The following is a 19,731-nucleotide window of genomic DNA, read 5'->3' as shown; positions in this document are numbered from 1 at the left end:
AGACACAATAAGTCATAATAAAAAATACTTCATTGAATTTTGTGCTCATTATACGAGGCTTGTTCAACTGAAACTCAACTTTCTTCCAGAAAAACTTAATCGGTAAATATTTCTATAAAAAAATTAGGTATTACCACTACTATGAAGAAACCCTTACTCAAGCTTTTTTGGTCCTCTGGCAAAAGGCAAGAAACCCATTCAGTCAAACCCGCTTATTAGAATACCGATTATATGAATATTCCGGTTTAAGGAATATAAATTTAAGGTCCCGAAAAGTTTCTACTAGCCACAATTCACCGGTTATTAAGATATCCTGGTTATAGGAATACTTTTGCTTGGCACGAAGGCTATTCCAACAAGCGGGTTCGACTGTACACCCAAAATTTGCTGTAACCTAGTTTAAATGTTACCCACTTTGTGTACAAATATTAATGACAGCTTCTATACTCACTCCAATAATTTCTGACATTGTTCTGATTGGAATTCGACGTTTTTGTCTAATCAAGTCTTCCACATAAGGCAGGTTCCTCTCTGTTAATGCATTACTAAATATACCTGCTCGTGGCATATCATTCATCTTCTGTGTTCCACTCTTAAATTTTCGATAGCAGTCCTTGACTGTTGGATAAGCACAACAATATTTCCATACACTACTTATCTTAGCGTATAGATATGAAATGGTTGCCAACCTTCAATACACACAAATGAATGACTGATTGTATTTGAAAAGATTGTTAATAAAAAACGCCATTCTTAAGTCACACTACTTAAAATCACAGTCAAATACAAATAATTGGAATTAATCAGTGTGACATTTATAAACCCTGATTATATTTGGACAGATTGTTAACAAAAAATGCCATTCTAAAGTTACACTACTTAAAATCTCAGTCATATACAAATGATTGTAATTGATCAGTGTGACATGTATAAATCTAACTAACATTGAGGAACATAAGTTGAGTGATTACAATTACTTCAAAGGCTAACCTGACCAAAGGTGCGTTTCAATGGGACAAGCGTATAGTTTGCTAATAAATATCAATAAAATGTCAAATATTGTACAATGGGGTAGAAAGAGAAGACAGGAGTTAAGCCGGTACCCCAGAATGTATAATAAGTGGTTAATATGAAGAGCAAAACGTTTAAGACAAGCATGCAGCAGACCAACAGAAATTCTTTATTTTTTCGTTTCGTTGAACCAGAAAGTTGATTTCTTAGAACATTGGAGGAGTTGTTTGCTTCTAAATTATTACACACTACTACAGTCATAACTTACAAATGGAGGCTTTAGAGTCAAATACGACAATGAAATATCAGAACTCCAACCCATAACAGCGGGTGTCCTCCAGGGAAGTGTACTGGGTCCTGTCCTGTACCTACTCTACACTGCCGAACTTCCAACATCACCTGCCACAACAAAAGCTACATTTGCAGATGATACTGCGATCTTATGCTCCAACAAGATTCCAATCATGGCATCAGAACTACTAAAAAATAACATAACTGAAGTTGAAAAATGGTTACAAAAATGGAGAATGAAACCAAATGAGCAAAAGTCGATACATGTAGCATTTACAACCCGTAGAGGAACCTGTCCACCTGTATGTATTAACCGCAAACAAATACCACAGAAAGATGATATAAAGTACCTTGGGATTCACCTGGATAGAAAAGTGACCTGGAAAAAACACATATTTTCCAAACGAAAAACCACTGGGCCATAAAGTAAGAGACATATACTGGCTAATAGGAAAACAATCCCAGTTATAAACACAAATTAAATTACTCCTATACAAAGCGGCGTTGAAGCCAATTTGGACCTATGGGATAGAACTGTGGCGAACAGCCGCAAATTCTAATAAAAAAATTATACAAAGGTTCCAATCCAAAATACTAACGATAATTTGGTGATATACCGTGGTATATCACCAACAACTCCGTACATCGAGATGCAGAGGTAACCTATGTAAAGGAAGAAATTACATATCGAATAAAAAAATACAAGGACCGATTGCGGAAACACCCAAACCACCTAGCAAGGAACTTGATGCAAATTTGTACAGTGCGCAACTTAAAACGTAAAGTGGCTAGTGATCTAGTGTGAGCTAAAAACAAGTGTAGTGCTAATTTATGTTTTCCCACAACCAGTAACAGTTTAGTAGACTAACATTAAGAGCGGCATATTAATGGGTATGTTCGGCACATGTCAATAGTTTAGCCGCCATAAATATTACTTAAGAGGAAACAGTAGCGATCAACAGGTAGCAAAAACAAATTCCAAGATTGCGGCTGTAATTTTGAATATTTTTTCGAGATATTTGGCACACGTATTCGTAATAAAATAAAGAATGGCGGTACAGAGCCCAATTTGAAAAATATATTAATATGTGAAAATTACCCTGTAATTAATAAAAAAACGAGCCTCTACCGCCATTAAGAAGAACAAAAAATACACTTTCTTCAAATAAACTTTTTTATCCGATGCCTAGATTTTAGTAGTTCCAAAACGACACAAAATCTAGGCATCGGATAAAAAAGTCTATTTAAAGAAAGTGTATTTTTGTGTTCTTCTTAATGACGTTACAGGCTCGTTTTTTTAATATTGGATTTAATTACAGAGTAATTTCCACATATTAATATATTTTTCAAATTGGGCTCTGTACCGCCATTCTTTATTTTATTAAGAATATGCGTGCCAAATATCTCGAAAAAATATTCAAAATTACAGCCGCAATCTTGGAACGCGTTTTCGCTACCTGTTGATCGCTACTGTTTTCTCTTAATGCTTCCTCCTCCTCTATTTGTTATCCTTCGTAAGGATGTAGTGGCGTCATGTAAGTCGTTTGACTATTTCTATCCAATCATCTCTCTCCTGTGCGTGTTGTTTTGCTTCGGAGAACGAGTAACCAGTCATGTCCCTTATTTGGTCCGACCATCGTAATGGAGATCTTTCTCTGGATCTTCTGCCCTCTACGTTGCCTTCAACTATCATTCGTTCCATGCCTTCCGTTCTTCTAGTTATATGTCCAAAATATCTCAGTATATTTTGGTTGATAGTTGTGCTGAGTCTAGTTCTTATGTTAAGTTCGGCTAATATTGAATTATTTGTGCGATGTGCGGTCCATGGTATGCGCAACATTATCCGGTAGACCCACATTTCAAATTCCATAATACGTTTTGCATCTGCTTTTTTGATGGTCCAAGTCTCTGAAGCGTAGGTGGCGATAGGAAATATTAACGCTCGAACAAGGTGTAATTTTGTGTTTTTTTGTAATGTCAGTATTCTTCCACATTTTTGTGACTTTGGCTGTTGCCGATCTGGCCACTATGATGCGCCTACGGATCTCGTCTTCGCATCCTCCACTGTTAGTAATAACGGAGCCTAAGTAATTAAATTGTCTGACCACTTCGTAACCTGCCAAGTCTCTTATCTCCGGTTGGTTGTTTCGGATTCTATCGATGATCATTACTTTGGTTTTCTGTATATTTATTTTCAAACTATATTCTGTACTCACCGTTCCTAGCCTATTCATAATTTCTTCCAGTTCTTCTGGTGAAGACGCCAATATAACAGTGTCATCAGCATAACGCAGGTTTTTTATTTTTCTTCCTCCTATCGTTGCTCCACCTTGCCATTCCTCAAAAACTTGACGCATAATATGTTCACTATATATATTGAATTGAATGGGGGATATTATACATCCCTGCCGCACTCCAGATTTTAATTTGAAGTTTTTCGAAAATACATTATTTATTATTACATTAGCGGTGTTATTTACATAAAGTGCTTGTAATAGATAGATTAGATGTTCTGGCGTACCATTTCTCTAAGTATATGCCACATTTATCCCATTTTACGTTATCGAAGGCCTTAGAGTAGTCAACAAAGCACAGATATATTTCTATGTTAAACTCTCGAGATTTTTCGTTAATTTGACGAATATTAAGAATGTGTTCTCTTGTTCCCCTACCTGGGACGAATCCGCATTGTTCTTGTGGAATTTGCGGTAAGAGAATGGATTTTAATCTTTCATTGATTATTGTTAGAAGTAGGTACCTACTTTGCTCGCGTGAGATATCAACGCTACTGTACGGTAATTACTGCAATCTGTCGGAGGACCTTTTTTGTATATGGGGATAAATGTAAGAGTTTACCCCAGTCATTTGGCCACTTTCCGGTATTCCAGATCTCATTGCAAATTCTAAGCATTACTTCCGTCCCTAATTCTCCCATTTCTTTGAGTATTTCAGCTGTTATTCCATCCTCTCCTTGTGCTTTTCTACATTTTAGCTTTTTTATTGCCGACTCAATTTCAGATTTCAATATTTGAGGTTCTTTTTCATAACTCCTTTTCTCATTATTATGTTCTGGGTTGTTAGAGAATAGTATTTCACAATATTGTTTCCAAACCTCTGCGATGCCGTCTGGGTTTGTTATGGTATTTCCACTATTATCTTTGATGATCTGTGTCTGTGGTTTAAATTCTCTCGCTAGATATTTGACTTTGGAGAAAAGTTCTCTAGATTCTTTGCGGTCAGCATGTTCCTCTAGTTGTTTACATATGCTTTTTATATAATTATTTTTGTCCCTTCTGCACAAGTGTTTTATAGTTGTATTTATGGTGCTTATCTCTATTTCTTTTTGTATTGAATTTGACGTGCCATTTCTAAGTTTTCGTCTTTCTTCTACAAGGTTGAGAGTTTCTTCAGTCATCCAATGTTTTTTCCTATCTATTTTTTCTTTGGGATTTGTGTTGTTGATGGCTTCGGTGATCAACCTCTTTGTGTATTTCCACGTTTTCTCAGGGTCTCCGGTAGTAACTGGTAGGTCAGCTTTTGCTAGTGCCTCTCTAAACTTTTCCGGGTGTTTTGGAACCAATTTTTGTCTTTTTTTTTGCAATTGTTTTACTGTGCAACTTAATGCGAAATTCTGCTTGTAGCATTTTATGGTCCGAACCACAGTGTGCAGCTGCTTTTGTCTTTACATTGGTTACAGAGCTCCTCCATCGTTTAGTGATAAGAATATAATCTATTTGGTTCTTGTATCGTCCTCCAGGCGAAGACCATGTTGATAATCTTCGCGGATGATGTTTAAACATTGTGTTTACTCTACTGATATCCATATCGATGGCAAATTGAAGGAGCCGTTCACCTCTGTCATTTCGCTCGCCTAAACCATGCTCACCTATCGTTCCTTTTAAATGTTCGTCTACTTCCGTTCTTCCTATTTTTGCGTTCAAATCTCCCATTATCATCATTGGTTCATTCTTAGGTATATTAGAGATGGTTTCATGTATCAGATGGTATGTTTCTTCTACTATATCTTCTGTCGCTTCGGATGTTGGCATATATACCTGTATAATGTGCATTTTGACTGGTTTAGCGTTTAGGGTTATTTTTATTATACGATCATTTACTGGAAGGTATTCATGTACATTCTTTATGCTTATTACTTTGTAAAAAACGTCAGATTGTAATAAATTGAGATGTCAATAAAAAAAAATTATAAGTAAGCAGTAGGAATGACGTTAAAATTATATGCTTTAAGTTCGCTACCAACACGCTTAGCCTGTCTAGGTATTGAAGTTTTTAAGCAATTATAGCGTTTTCAAAGAAAGTATGAAATGTAACGATTTCAAAGGTTATAATTGGTTTAGTTAACACTTTTATCGCCGAAACAAAACTTATTAAGTTAGTTTCCATATTTTTATATTATATTTTTAAGTTAATTCTTCAAAATACATTAGTATTAAGTATTTCAATGTCCATATGCATCAAATGGTGGTTCCATATATTCATCTAAGATCTTACTAACTTCCTTGTATTGTCTCAATTGCTGCCTTACTTCAAAGGTGTTGTTTATATTTAGATATTCCAAATTTTGTGGCGTCGATTTTGGCCATGTTATATTGAAGAGAAGAGGATCTTTTTCGGGGGTTGGGTTTCTAAAAAAAAAATGGGAAATTAGTGTTTCATTATCAAAAACTATTTTTTTCGTATTTTTATCGTATTTTTTTCGTCATTACATAAAATTTATTTTAATATATCTATTGATTTAGCTATGCACTGACGTAATCTGGATAAATACAAAAAATGAAAAATAAAGAGTTCTGAACTCTATACTTAATACATTTATTGCTTTACTTGATTGCCCCAAAAGTACTAAAAAGGAATAAAAAATATAATGTCTGTTGTATTTTTGAAAATGTAGTTGAGCGACCTTTAAAATAAGGTATCACTCAACCCCCTTTTCCATTAACGATTTTTGGGGGTTGTGCCCACCTCCGCTAAAGGGTTGATCTAATTTAGTTCCAAACTGGTTGACACAATGTCCCCCCCACAAATATATTTGTCGTGTTTTTTGCATATTTTTAGATTTTCTATAGGGACAAAATTATAGAAAGTGGTACCTTTTCAAAGTGACACACTGTATACATACAAGAATATATTAATCAAACATTTGGTCATATGTTTATCACCCTATTTTACCCGTTATACTATAGTAAAATATTTCGTACTAATTTTCGTTTCATTAGAGCCTTATAACTTTATGACCTACATTATTTTTAGTATCTTTAGATGCTCCGCAATGTTAACTGCGTAATTTCCTTGCTAAATGTTTTCTTCTTTGTATAGTATTCGGAACATTACCCCACGCAATAACAGTGAACCTTTGAAAACTTATCTCATTCTCGCTACTAACAATTGTGGATCAATAATGAGGGAAATTAAATTCAAAGAATTAAAGAGCTTGTTTGATGAAAAGAGTGTAGCACAAAAAGCTGCATACATTTACTTTCAGGAAGATCAGTACAAGAAAAATAATTCGAAAGAATTTCTATTTATTTTTACATAATTTTTGTTTTGTTAATTTTTTAATATCAATAGTTTTGTGTTTCTGTATTTCATTCTGTATATCAAATATTGTGTTTCTGTATTTCAAGTTAAGGGCACGGGGTTTGTTTTCATTAATACAGTGACGGACGCGCTAATAAGCGGCAAAATAGCGCAAAAATGGAAAACGTATTAAGTTGTGAGATGAAAAGAAATAAAGCTAAATCGGTACATAATTCGCAAATATTTTACGGCTATCCCTACTTTTTCTGTCTTTACATGGTAAATTACGTGTAGTACAATTCACACTGGTATGGATATGTAAACATTACTAGAATGTCATTTTACTTGACAATGTCATCATTAACTTTAAAGAGATGGCTGTTGAATGTTCTTGGATAACTGTTATTTTTATAATTGCAAATTATTAATTCAGTTAATAAATGTGATAATTTTTTCACTAACTATGTATTCAGTGATTTTAATAATTTATTTGTACAACAAAATGAGGAAAAAGGTTAAACTGATTTTTTAGTAATGTATTGTTACTATGGAACGCTTACAATTTTGAACATATTTAACAAAAAATTACTTGGGTCACAGAATATATCCTGATGTATTCTCTGCTTGGATCTTCCATAAATAATAATAAACAATAAATAACTTTTTATTAAGTTCACGTCTTAAATCAAATATTTATCAAATACACTATCAATAGGTTTGTTCTAGCATCAGTTTTAAACGGTTTGAGACCATCAGCGAATAGTGGACCAGCGCGAGTAGAGGGGATACTGGTGACTGTATTATGTTTTCACACTGACCAACTGTTTGCTGACGGTTTCTGACTAGTTTGACTGTGTGCTAGAACAAACCTATTATTATTTAATCAACAACTCAAAATATTCCCGAGCCATGTCAAATATTTAAAACTGTCACTGTCTTGTCATCATACTCTATTTGACTTAGTGCGTTGTATGACAAAGATAGCGAATGTTCGATTTGGAAAATATCACCACGGATGTGGTGTCCATTTGTTTCGAATCCTGAAAAAACTAATAAATATTTTAAAAAAATTAACGCAGAATGAAAGACTAAATTATTATCGAGGAACGAAAGTCCCTTAGAATAAGTAAAGAGTTTCTTTTGAATGAGATATTTGAAATTAAAAATTACACTACATTTTCTCTTAGCTTTTCACCCCTGTAATTTATTAAAATAAACATTATAGAAGATTTCAGGGACTTTCGACCCTCGGTAAGAACGTAATCTTTCATTCTGCGTTTAAATTTTTCAAAAATACTTATTAGTATTTTGAGGATTCAAAAAAAATCTATCCCCATTTCAATAGCATTGCAGCCGAAAATACGTGCCCATCCCCTTAACTTATAAATTTACATTATATTGATTGTTTCTCACCTTTAGACGTATCGGACGAATTTTGCAACTACCACTGTCACAATGACAGTTTTAGTTGACATACTCCATATCAGGCATATTTTATTTAAGGGGACAGACGCAAAATGTTGGTCCAATGCTATTTAAACGCATTCGATTCATTCTATGATTTTTTTCGAAATGAGCCAATAGCATTGGACCAGCATTTTGCGCCTACCCTCTTAATGTTTCAATTGACAATATTACAGTCAAGTTTGATAAAATCTTATAATCAAAAGAATGCTTTCATTGTCAAAAGTGAACGACATGACTTATTATCAAAAAATTTTGCTGAAGCAAATCTACAAAAAGTTTGGCTTTTAACGAATTCGATGGGATTAATCGTCCAAATTTTAATTGACTGGCAATTGTTAACACTATTTTAGTGGGTTAATATAGAAGGTATCCCGAAAAGATTGATCATAAATTATACCACACATTCTGGGGTCAAAAATAGTTCGATTGAATCTAACTTACCTTAATACAAATGCCCTCATAAAATAAGTTACAGCCCTTTTAAGTTACAAAATGAAAATCGATTTTTTTCAATATATCGAAAACTATTAAAGATTTTTTATTAAAAATGAACTTGTATCATTCTTATAACAGGAATATCTTAAAACAAAATTATAGTGAAGTTTGTCCACCCCATAAAAATTTTATGGGGGTTTTGTTCCCTTAAACCCTCCCAAACTTTTGTGTACGTTCCAATTAATTCATAATTGTGGTACCATTAGTTAAACACAACGTTTTGAAAACTTTTTGCCTCCTAATATTTTTTCGATTAGCCAGTTTTTATCGAGCTGAGGCTTCTTTTTTAATATATTTACATAAAAATTTTATGAAGGTTTTGTTCCTTTAAACCCCCCACAGGTTTGTGTACGTTACAATTAAACTATTATTGTGATACCATTAGTTTAACACCGTATTTTTAAAACTTTTTTGCTTGTTAGTCTTTTTTGGCAGGTCACCTTTTATCGAGATATGGCTTCTTTTTCAAAATAAGCCTAAAAATGTAAATTATAAATAAATTTTCAGATTCTCTACATAATATAATGGTCTCTATATTCGTACTTAACCATATACAAATATGTGGTGGATTCGACAAATATTCAAAATATGTGGATGAACACTGGCTTATCGAAAAAGTACTAAGAGGCAAAACAGTTTTAAAAACATTGTGTTTAACTAATGGTGCCACAGTAATAATTTAATTGGAACGTACACAAAAGTTTGGGGGGGTTTAAAAGAACAAAGCCCCCATAAAATTTTTATGGGGTAAACAAATTTCACTTTAATTTTTTTTTTAAGATGTTGCTGCCATAAGAATGTCACATGTCTATTTTCATTAAAAAATCTCTAAGAGTTTTCGATACATGAAAAAAAATCGATTTTCATTTTGTAACTTGAAGGGCTGTAACTTCTTTTGTGTGCACTATTGTACATTATGTGTGTGAGGTTCAGTCAATCTATTTTTGACCCCAGAATCTGTGGTATAATTTATAACCAATCTTTTCGGGACTTATTGTATTGAGAAAAATATTCTGTCAACTTTGGAACAGAAACAGAACTTAGCAACGATTACTTGAGAGTGGATCTCATCAACAGAGAAGATCGCGTTCTGACTATTACGGCATTTTGAGACCGGACACGAACTGCTAGAATGTTCCAAATCCATGTTCAGCAAGCTCAAGAATCAGCACTCAGTATTTATAGTGTTTAACCCTTATCCGGGCAAGGTGGGTCCAACGGCCCGAGACGCCAATTCTTTTATCATAAACTGATAAAAAAATTTGATTGAATTTTATGCGTCACTGAATTTGTTTAGAAGTATGTTTCCTTCAACATAGTCATGATCTATTCAAAATATTCAGTATCATTTTTGAAATTATTGCATCGAAAGAATTTTGTTACGTTAAGGGGCAACACGGGCCCGTCGGACCCTATTTGTATTTATACCGAAAGTCTAACTATTTGTTACAGAAGTTAATTTGGCAGTATGGTAATTTTTTTATGGATTATCTAAACGACTTTTATAATTCCGGAAATCCAAAAATAAAGTCTAAACGTGCTCAAACAATGTAAACACCTCTTTGATGTGAACATCAAAGAGATGCTTACAATAGGTGTTATATCTACTCTAAATGAATTTTAAAAACTGATAATCATTGTTGGAATCCAATAATATTTTTATATCGATGTTATTGTCGACAACTAAGCTCCTCAAATTATATCGAATTACAGTGAAAGTAGATAGTGCGAATAAAATGTCCCGAAAACCATTATCAGCTGCAGAACTGCAAGATATAACTACTAATTTATGTCATTCTGATGATGAATAATCTCCTGAAGTAGGTTGCATTGAAAGTGACTCAGAAATTGAAGATCATTTTTAGGAAGCAAGTGAAGAGAATGATCACTATGATCAGTAAGTAGTATTGAGTGATAATGAAGAAGAATGTGTAGCTACAAGTTCCCAGATTTCAGAGTGTGTAATTTTTGAAACTAAGGATGGAATTAACTGGAAGAGTCAACCACAACCGACAGGACTTATGTGATACTGCGACATAATAAAAAGCAAAGTGTACAAAGTAATTTTAGCCCCTGGTCAAAGTGTAGATGATCCTGTTGATTTCTTTTGTCTGTTTATGGACGAAAAAATTGATAACGAAATAGTGAAGTGTACAAATAAAGAAGCCGAAAAGTCCTGGGGATAGAGAACTGGAAAAATTGCGACTCTAGAGAGCTATATGCGTTTATAATACTACTACTAACTGCAGGGCACCTGAGTGCCCTCGATCACACCCTCAAGGTAGACCGCATACTATAGCAGCACCTTTTTTTAATCTAGACAATTTAAATTTAACGTAAATAAAAAATCAAAAAGAATATTAGAAGTATATGGGTAAATATGAATAGTACATCCAAGAACAGTGGTGGGTCCAACGGACCCGAGTTGCCAGGTTACGTAAGTAAAATGTGTTGCCCGGATAAGGGTTAATGAAGGTTACGAGAACGGGGTTTGACAGCTTACAATCCAGCAATGAGGCCATTGTTTAATGCTGCTCAGACGCCGACTTGTATTTGCGTTTACCATTACCATTTCGACGATTAAAAGGCAAACATGACCAAGCGACATTTGGCTAACTTTACACTAGAGCGGTTTAAAGTTTGAAATTTTGAAAAAAAATTCATAAAACATGATTTAGTGGTTTTATTGCCATAATTTCAACGAACTCAAATGCATTTTAGATACTTTATAAACTACCCCTTGTAGACTATGTATTTTTTAAATAGTTTATGAAATAGTGTCGGTTAGTAATATTTTCTACTAAATCGCAACCAGGAAAAAGTTACCAACCGACTATATTTTTTTAACCTCGACTGGAAAAAAATACTGAAGGTGACTGATTTTTATTTTTGGAACTGGTAAAACTGACTAAACCTAATAAATTTTTGACTGTATTTTAAGAAATATAACCTATCCGAAAAATGTTCATGTTTTGTAACAGGTAAAATGGTTGAACTAGAAAACTAAAAAATATAATTTACAGTAATTATCATATTATTAACATGCCTTACTTTGAAGCGTCTCGTCTTTATCCATACGACATGCATGATAAGTGAAATGTATAAATTTTTTATTTAAAATATGTACTGATTTCTTGGCATACTGCTACAATACTTACCAAAAGTAAATTTTTGGTAGATGCCTCTGCGCTTGCCAAAGCTAGGTTTAGGATATTATGTATTCGTTTTCTACTATCCATTATATTAATAAAACAATACGATTACGTTAATCCAAAAATGAGTTAGGGTAAAGGGTAGAGTGATTGGCCACTTAAGGGATTTCAAATTGAATTAAAATTGTAAATTGGTACATTTTAATGAGAAATATTTTGTAAGGGTTTTTTAATAACAATGAAACATCAAATTTTATAAAAACTCAGGTTATTTTAGTAAAAATAATAATGTACATAAAAAATTAACACAAATTTAAAAACATACAAAATTACACAGTTATTGGCCATGCAAACATAGTTATTGGCATATAGAATTACAGTTATTGGCCACTCATAAAATTCCTAATTTTCTTTTTTTGTTTGTGCAGTTAGGGCACACAAAACTCTTTAGATTTTCAATTTCTTGTTGATTTTTAACACAACTACCATTATGGGAGCCTCTGACACAAAATAAACATTTTATTCCAACTTTTGATTTAGAAATATTTTAGGAACAAGAATAGCACAATCCTGTATACAAAAGATTATTATTTACAGATATGTTGGTGTTGTCTGATTGTTTCACCAATATATCTGAGAGAATTTGTATTTTTTCATGTTCTGGATATTAATCTGTTTCGAAAAACAACTTTCTTTTAGCCGACTCACCAGCACGTTTTTCTTTGCTGGTTTCCAAATTTGTACATTTGCTTTGGGAAGTATTCCTCAAATTTGAGGAATTCTTATTTTTGGAGACATCAAAAGATACGTTATCAATTGAGGGCAGAATAGCGTTTTCCTCTACAGAATCAGGAAATTGGTTCCGTGGCAGTTCGTGGTTTTCTTTGGCGTTAATCACTTCTTGTATATGTACTCTAACTCCACTTCTCAAAGTAGTGCTTTTAATTGTACGATCAAGAAGTGTGTCTGATTTAAAAGTATTTGTATCTACAATATCACCTGTATTTAGTGTAACATTTTCTTTATTCTTCACAACATTTTGACATTTTTTGCTCTCGGAATTGGCTCTTGTGGCAATTTTTTTTATTACTTTCTTCTTGGTTTCTTTATTTTGTTTACCTTTATTGTTTGCTTTTGCGTCAATTCGCTTTTGTTTTCGTTCTAATTTTATTTTTTCTTTTTCGTCTTTCTCTTCGATTTTACGCCTCTCTGCATTTTGACGATCTGAAGAAGTGAGCACGAAAGGCAACCGTTCTGTTTGCTTTTTACCCTTTCTTTCTGGGGTTTTTGGCCAAAAAAGAATTGTCAATTGAGGTGTTAATTTATTTATATAATGAGTTGTCTTGATTTACTAAAGGCAGATTATTGGATGTCGATTGAATATCTAAAGTCATTGTATCTTCTGTGACAATAGTATCTTTTTGTTTGGGTTTTCTCGTCTAAACTTTAATACTGCCCGGTTCCAATTTGCCTTTAATGGTTTAAATGCAGCAACATCTGCAGGCTATATAGTTCTGGTCGCATTGGGACATAATGCCACTAAAATAATATGTAACTTTGAGCATAATTCACTGGTTTGAATGGTTAAGTGAGTTTTATGTCCATCAACGAACAAAATGACTGGAAAGTTAGTGTTTTTTGCAACTAGGTACTTATATAAGACGTTTCCTATGTATTCATAGAAGTTTTCATTCTTCATCCATCCCGTATCGCTACAGCCTATGCCCCATTCTCGAGTAACTCAATTTATAACATTGCTAGGAAGTCGTTTGTATGGGTAAATAATCATCGGTGCTGTTATTTCTTCAGATGCTGCAAACCTAAATATAACCGTCAAATTAACTTTGGAGTGATGTTCTATTTGATAAACATTTTTGCTTCCCTTTACAGCCAACACTCGTTTATTTTTGGGACATAAGAGGAAACAGATTTCATCCCCATTAAAACACGTGAAGGGTGTTGAAGAATATCAATGTAACGTTTACGGTGTAAATATTCTTGAACACCGGTGAACCATTTTCTTATATCTTTTTCAGACACAACTGAACTTGCTGCTGTTACCGCTTCTGGAGTTCACTCGCTTAAATCTGGATGTCTCTTTAAAAAGGATCTATACCAACCTCTTCCGGGCCGATTGTCAGTAAAAGGATTTGCACGTGGATTTGCATCAAGAAAACCTTTAACCGAGTCTTGTATATTTTCCACTCTTACTGGAAAACCTTTGTCTTGGCATGTTACGATCCAATTCTTTAACCGATTCTCTTCCTCCAAAGAAAGAATATAATTGGGACCAAGGTTAGTTTTTTCATTAAATTTTTCGCTTGCTCTAAACTGCAATGTTGCTCTTGGCACATTAAATTGTTCAGCGGCTTTCCGTTGGCTCATGTCATTTTCTATGGCCTGAAAAGCAGACTGAAGATCTTGTTCTGTATATTTTTTGTGATACGTTTTATCTTTCCGGATATTCGGCATTTTTTATTCTAAAAATAAAAATCATTTAATAGTATCTAATAATGTTATCTACAATACGGACGTTTCAAATTTGGTTCAGATTGCCCTCATTGGCATTAATTTTATAACAACTAAAATAATTTTAATTTTACAAAAACGAATCCGGACAAAAAATATATTCTTATTACACATTACAGTTATTGGCCACCCTGTGGTTTAGTGATTGGCAGTCGGCCAACTACTAGTTATTGCCATAAAAAATAAGAAAAAATGCTTGAAATATGTTGTGTTGGGCCAAACTAAGCTAAAAGAGCCTAAATTATAATAAATATTTTAATTTAAAGTAGGTACAGTAATTGGCCGGTAGGCCAATCATTATAATGCGGACATATTTAAGATACAGTGCTTGGCCACTAAAATTTACCGCCAAAAATTATAACCTTACTAATATAACCACCGATAACCTAAGATGTACCCCACTAAATCATCACAAAACATTAATATAAGCAGATACACAATATTATTAGCCAAGATAACTCACCTCATGAATGGCCTTCCTTAACAAATTCTTTAAAAAACTCTTAAAACTGGATGCACCTGTTAAGCTTCGAACAACACACGCTGTCACAACTAGACAATATTAACTGAGAGAGATAATGGCTAGACCAAATATATAGCAATGTTGCCGAATTGCAATGCAAATACATTTATTTCCTTATACTTTCTAAAAATGCGAATTGTGAAAGTGGCCAATCACTAGTGACCGGCCAACAACTGTACCCGTTACCCTATAATAATAAGTAATACGCAATACTAAAAAATATAGATTTCAACTATTCCACAATTCAGAGCACACTGACCGATATTCTGTTATTAACTACAAAAACCACGCCTCCAAACCAAACTATGGTTTAGAGGCGTTCTAAACGGCGGAACAGGTTACGTGCAATAATGATAAGCTTCCTTTTAAAATTCCTTATTTAGAAAAATATATCTAAGCAACAAAAACATTCAAAAAACGGCAGGTAAATTATTACCAAGCGACAAATTCCACCTATTTTAGGTAGAAAGAAAGAACTATTCATCTTGTTTAAGAAAGTTACATCTAGATATAATTAACTAAACAAAAATGGTATTTATTTATTGTGCGAAAAAAGGTAATAAATGATAAAAAAATATTTTTGGATAGGGTAAAATTTCCTAAGCATTTTAAAAACTCTAGATATTGTTTGTATAAAATCACTAAGCGCTCAAACATTTAAAATACAATCTAACAAAAACTTACTAACTGTAAAAGATTAAAATGGGATAGATACCAAATGAAAGTTGTTCTTAAATTTACAAAATTCTAGTCGCTTGGTCTCCGAAAATTGTTAAAAATTTCAATTATTTTAAATTACCAAGCGACAAAAAATTCATCGTAGCCACATGAGGATACAACCAATCGACGCAGAAAATTTTTCTGATTTCAGTGATATATATATCTCAATATCGCCCAAATTGGCGTTTGGTAACTTTTGCCTTTCAAACGTCGATGTGCACTGGCAAAAGTATTGTTTGCAGATGAAGGTAGAATATCAATTTATGGTAAAAATGGCGAAAATATAGTGTACAGAATAACTGGAGAACGTTATGCCGAATTGTTTTTGGTCACACCGAATTGTTTTTGGTGGTGGCCCAGTAAGGTTTTGCGAGGGATTTCTAATGAGGCACACGGATCTCGTCTTAATTGAGGGAGGCGCCTTAATAGCATACAAGTACATAACAGAGATAGATCCCACAACATCATGCGATGCTATATGCTGGGTTTATTAGCGTTGGTTTTCTGCGAATGCAAGATAATGCAAGACCATACATGAATTAGAACAGTATATTAAAGACGTTACTATTTTAAAAATGGAGTGGCCTACATAAAGTCGAGACCTTATTACTTGGAGAAGCATATACTTCGAAAGAGGCATATACTTATTATATGGAGCCCAATGAAAAGGCATGTATTATGTCGTATATCTGCTCCAACAACGTGTTAGCAGATTTGAATGGCTCTCATTGAGGAATGGCCTCATTTTCGCAAAGGGATATCTGAGACGTGATCAGTTCTATGCCAAATTAAATGATGGGTGTTATCCAGATTCATGATGGCATTATCAAAACGAGTGATACGTACTTGCTTTTTCTTGACTCTCTAATTCAATTATTGGTATAGTGGTTACTATAATAGTACATCGAAGTTTTCAATACAATTATTAGATAATATATTTTTTCAAATCTTTTTCTTGTTTCCCATTTGTCTCTAATGATAATGATAATGCTGGGTAACGTGCTACAAGAGTAGCTGACCTAATACAAAATATATTTAATTTGTTATATATAAAAAAATCAAAAACTCTTGAATTTTGCGGCTGTCTCGTTTTCTCTGACGCGCTGTGTATACACGCTGTCATGTAACTTAAATATAAGTACTGCAAGAAGACAATTTCAGAACTTGTCTAAGCTGATAAGGCTTAAATTCCAATAATTCATTGTTTGTGTTTTGTGGTACCCAAGTAAGCCTAGGGTACCCAAAGTAAGATTGGGTAACCCAATGGGTATTCTTATTTTTAGATATCATATGTATTATAATAAAGACGAACATGCCTTGATACGTTTTTTAAATTTGGTTAGTAGTGGGAAGTTGCTATAATTAAATCGTCATAATAAGTAGATATAACATAATAGTTATACTTACAAATATTTAACAAAATTTGTCCACATTTTTACCATTCTGTGTAATGTGATTTGGTCTTCTTTGGGAAATATACTCAAATCATTATTATTTAAAAATTCCCAATAATAATGAAGTTCTTCCATGTGACCAACACGTTCAGCCCCTGCAAAGAAAATTCAAAACAATACAATAGTTTAAAAACGAAGAGATTATAATAAAATAAGATAGTCAAGGTCACTTCACTAATACTGTGATGTTGTATTTAAAATAAAAAAAAAATAAATAAAAAAAAATAAATCGACTACCCTTATAGAAGACCAACGGTATGAAAAGGATTTCTGTAAAAAACCAAAGATCTGCTGAAAATATCACCGATTTCCCTGAGAGTATACACAGAATCCCAGGCATTTTTAACTCTTATCAGAAATCGGTTTTTCGAAGACCACACCTTGGCGATTTTGGCATCGTGACTTGAAAAAACAATACCAATCAATCCGGCGGATACAAAGAGTTCTAGACCTGTATCTCTCTTGTGCCACCTTTTCAAGGCTTTTGAAAGAAAGATACTGAACCGGATCGCAGAATATGTGGAGACTAAAATTATTTCAGAACAAGAAGGATTCAGGCCCGGAAAGTGCTGCTGCAATCAAATTCTTAATCTCACCCAACATATTGAAGATGGTTTGGAACGGAAGGAAATAACAGGAGTAGCGTTCATAGACCTAACTGCCGCCTATGATAGAGTTAACCATCAACGACTACTCGCAAAACACTACGAAACTACAAAGGATTTCCGACTAACAAGGTTAGTGAAATGTCTCCTTCAGAATAGACGCTTCTACGTAACGCTCCAGTCCAAGAACAGTCGGTGGAGGGACCAAAATAATGGGCTATTACAAGGAAGTGTCTTTGCGCCGATTCTATACAACATATACACCAACGACCAACCCATACACCAAAAAACAAGGCAATTTATTTACGCTGATAATTCAGCTGTGGCAGCTCAGGGAAGAACCTTCAATGAAGTCGAAGTGAAACTGACAGATGCCCTGGGAGACTTAGCTTTATACTATGATAAAAACCATCTGAAACCCAATCCCACAAAAACCCAGGTATGTGCTTTCCACTTGAGAAACAAGCATGCCCGAAGGCCGCTGGAGTTGGAATGGCGTGGTCAGATGCTGGAACACAACAAGACGCCAAAATACCTTGGCGTCCGTCTGGATAGAACTCTGTCTTACCGATACCACTGTCAAGATGTCAAGAAGAAAGTAAGTGCCAGAAATAATATCATCCGCAAGCTAACTAATACAAAATGGGGAGCACAACCACACACTTTCCGCACTTCTGCCTTGGCATTATGTTTTTCGGCCGCGGAGTTAAGAGTACCAGTATGGGCAAACTCTGCTCACGCAAAGAACGTCGACGTGGCTCTAAATGAAACGCTCCGTATAATATTGGGTTGCCTGAAACCGACACCTATCGAAGAGGTATACCCCATAGTTGCAATTGCCCCATCACCTATCAGGAGGAAGGTCACGTCAGAGGTAGAACGGAAAAAGCAGGAGACGGACCGAAGACACCCCATATATGACCACCAAACTCAGCCAAGCAGACTACGATCTCGGAAAAGGTTCCTAAAAACATCAAGATCCATCCCCGAAGCGCCAGAGACACGCCAAATACAGCTATGGCAAGCGTCAGCTACCGCGACACATTTTCCTCCCTCAGAGGAAATGGCTGCTGGACCCAATTTACCGCATCCGACTTGGAAAGCGCTAAACAGACTAAGAACCGGCGTTTCACGTTGTGCTAGTAACCTGAAAAAATGGGGATACCAGGAGGATGATACCTGCGACTGTGGCGCGGTTCAGACCAGCCGGAATCTACTATCATGCACAGAGATAAGAGAGACCTGCACAGAAGAAGACTTAATTATAGCAAATTACAGGGCCATCTATGTGGCCAACCATTGGAAATACAGAATTTAAAGTTGTTGGTGTTCCGGACACGGAAAGTAAGTAAGTAATCTGAAGAGCATCCTATGGACCTCAAAAAAGGCACTGTTTTGCTTGGGTTTTTGACTAGCTGCCGCCTCGGTTCATATTTATTTGAGAACGGCATTGGCTGTAGGACATTACCCTCAACAGTAACCGGTCAATTGCTCAAATGCAATTGCTCGAAGTGAATTATTGCTCGAAATCGAAAAACGAAAATTATTCGTCTAAATATTTATTCAGAATAATGCAAAATATAGACATAAAAAAGATATTTTAAATAGGACAAATTATGTGATATTCTACATATACACTGGGCCGAAATAAAGGAGTACATTTTTAGTTGAAAATAATTTTTTTGTGTTTCGGGCGATTTAATTTCTTTTTTGCAGGGCTAATAGCCTAACATGTCCTCAACATGACTGAAAATTTGGAAGCAAAAATAACGTACCGGGTCGGACTTAAGTGGGCCGAAATAAAGGAGTACATTTTTTAGTTGAAAATAATTTTTGGTTTTTTGAGCGATTTAATTTTTTTTTGCAGGGCTAATAGCCTACCTAATATGCCCTCAAGATTAATGCAAATTTAGAAGAAAAAATAGCGTACAGGGTCGGACTTATAA

At 34.3% G+C, this 19,731-nt stretch overlaps 1 protein-coding gene and 1 long non-coding RNA gene across 6 annotated transcripts in view; one reads left to right on the top strand and one right to left on the bottom strand.

Annotated features, from left to right (window-relative positions):
* The first annotated feature begins 5,663 nt into the window (after window positions 1–5,663).
* The window catches only part of LOC126883039 (uncharacterized), a 159,872-nt gene continuing 145,804 nt past the window's right edge, over window positions 5,664–19,731 (top strand). Inside the window, exon 1 of the long non-coding RNA XR_007697470.1 lies at window positions 5,664–5,756. This is a non-coding gene — a long non-coding RNA (uncharacterized LOC126883039). The remainder of the gene's footprint in view (window positions 5,757–19,731) is intronic.
* The window catches only part of LOC114328169 (juvenile hormone esterase), a 256,507-nt gene continuing 242,471 nt past the window's right edge, over window positions 5,696–19,731 (bottom strand). For all 5 annotated transcript variants that reach the window (XM_050648169.1, XM_050648172.1, XM_050648164.1 and 2 more), the window contains exons 10-11: window positions 17,134–17,275; window positions 5,696–5,948 (exon numbers count right to left, since the gene is read on the bottom strand). In XM_050648169.1, the coding sequence (XP_050504126.1) occupies window positions 5,762–5,948; window positions 17,134–17,275 (329 nt within the window). In that variant the 3' untranslated portion in view covers window positions 5,696–5,761. The remainder of the gene's footprint in view (window positions 5,949–17,133; window positions 17,276–19,731) is intronic.

Source organism: Diabrotica virgifera, chromosome 1 (assembly GCF_917563875.1).
Source record: "Diabrotica virgifera virgifera chromosome 1, PGI_DIABVI_V3a".
Classification (NCBI taxonomy): Eukaryota; Metazoa; Arthropoda; class Insecta; order Coleoptera; family Chrysomelidae; genus Diabrotica; species Diabrotica virgifera.
Note: the sequence above shows the minus strand (reverse complement) of the source record. Positions and strands in the feature narration are given on the sequence as shown.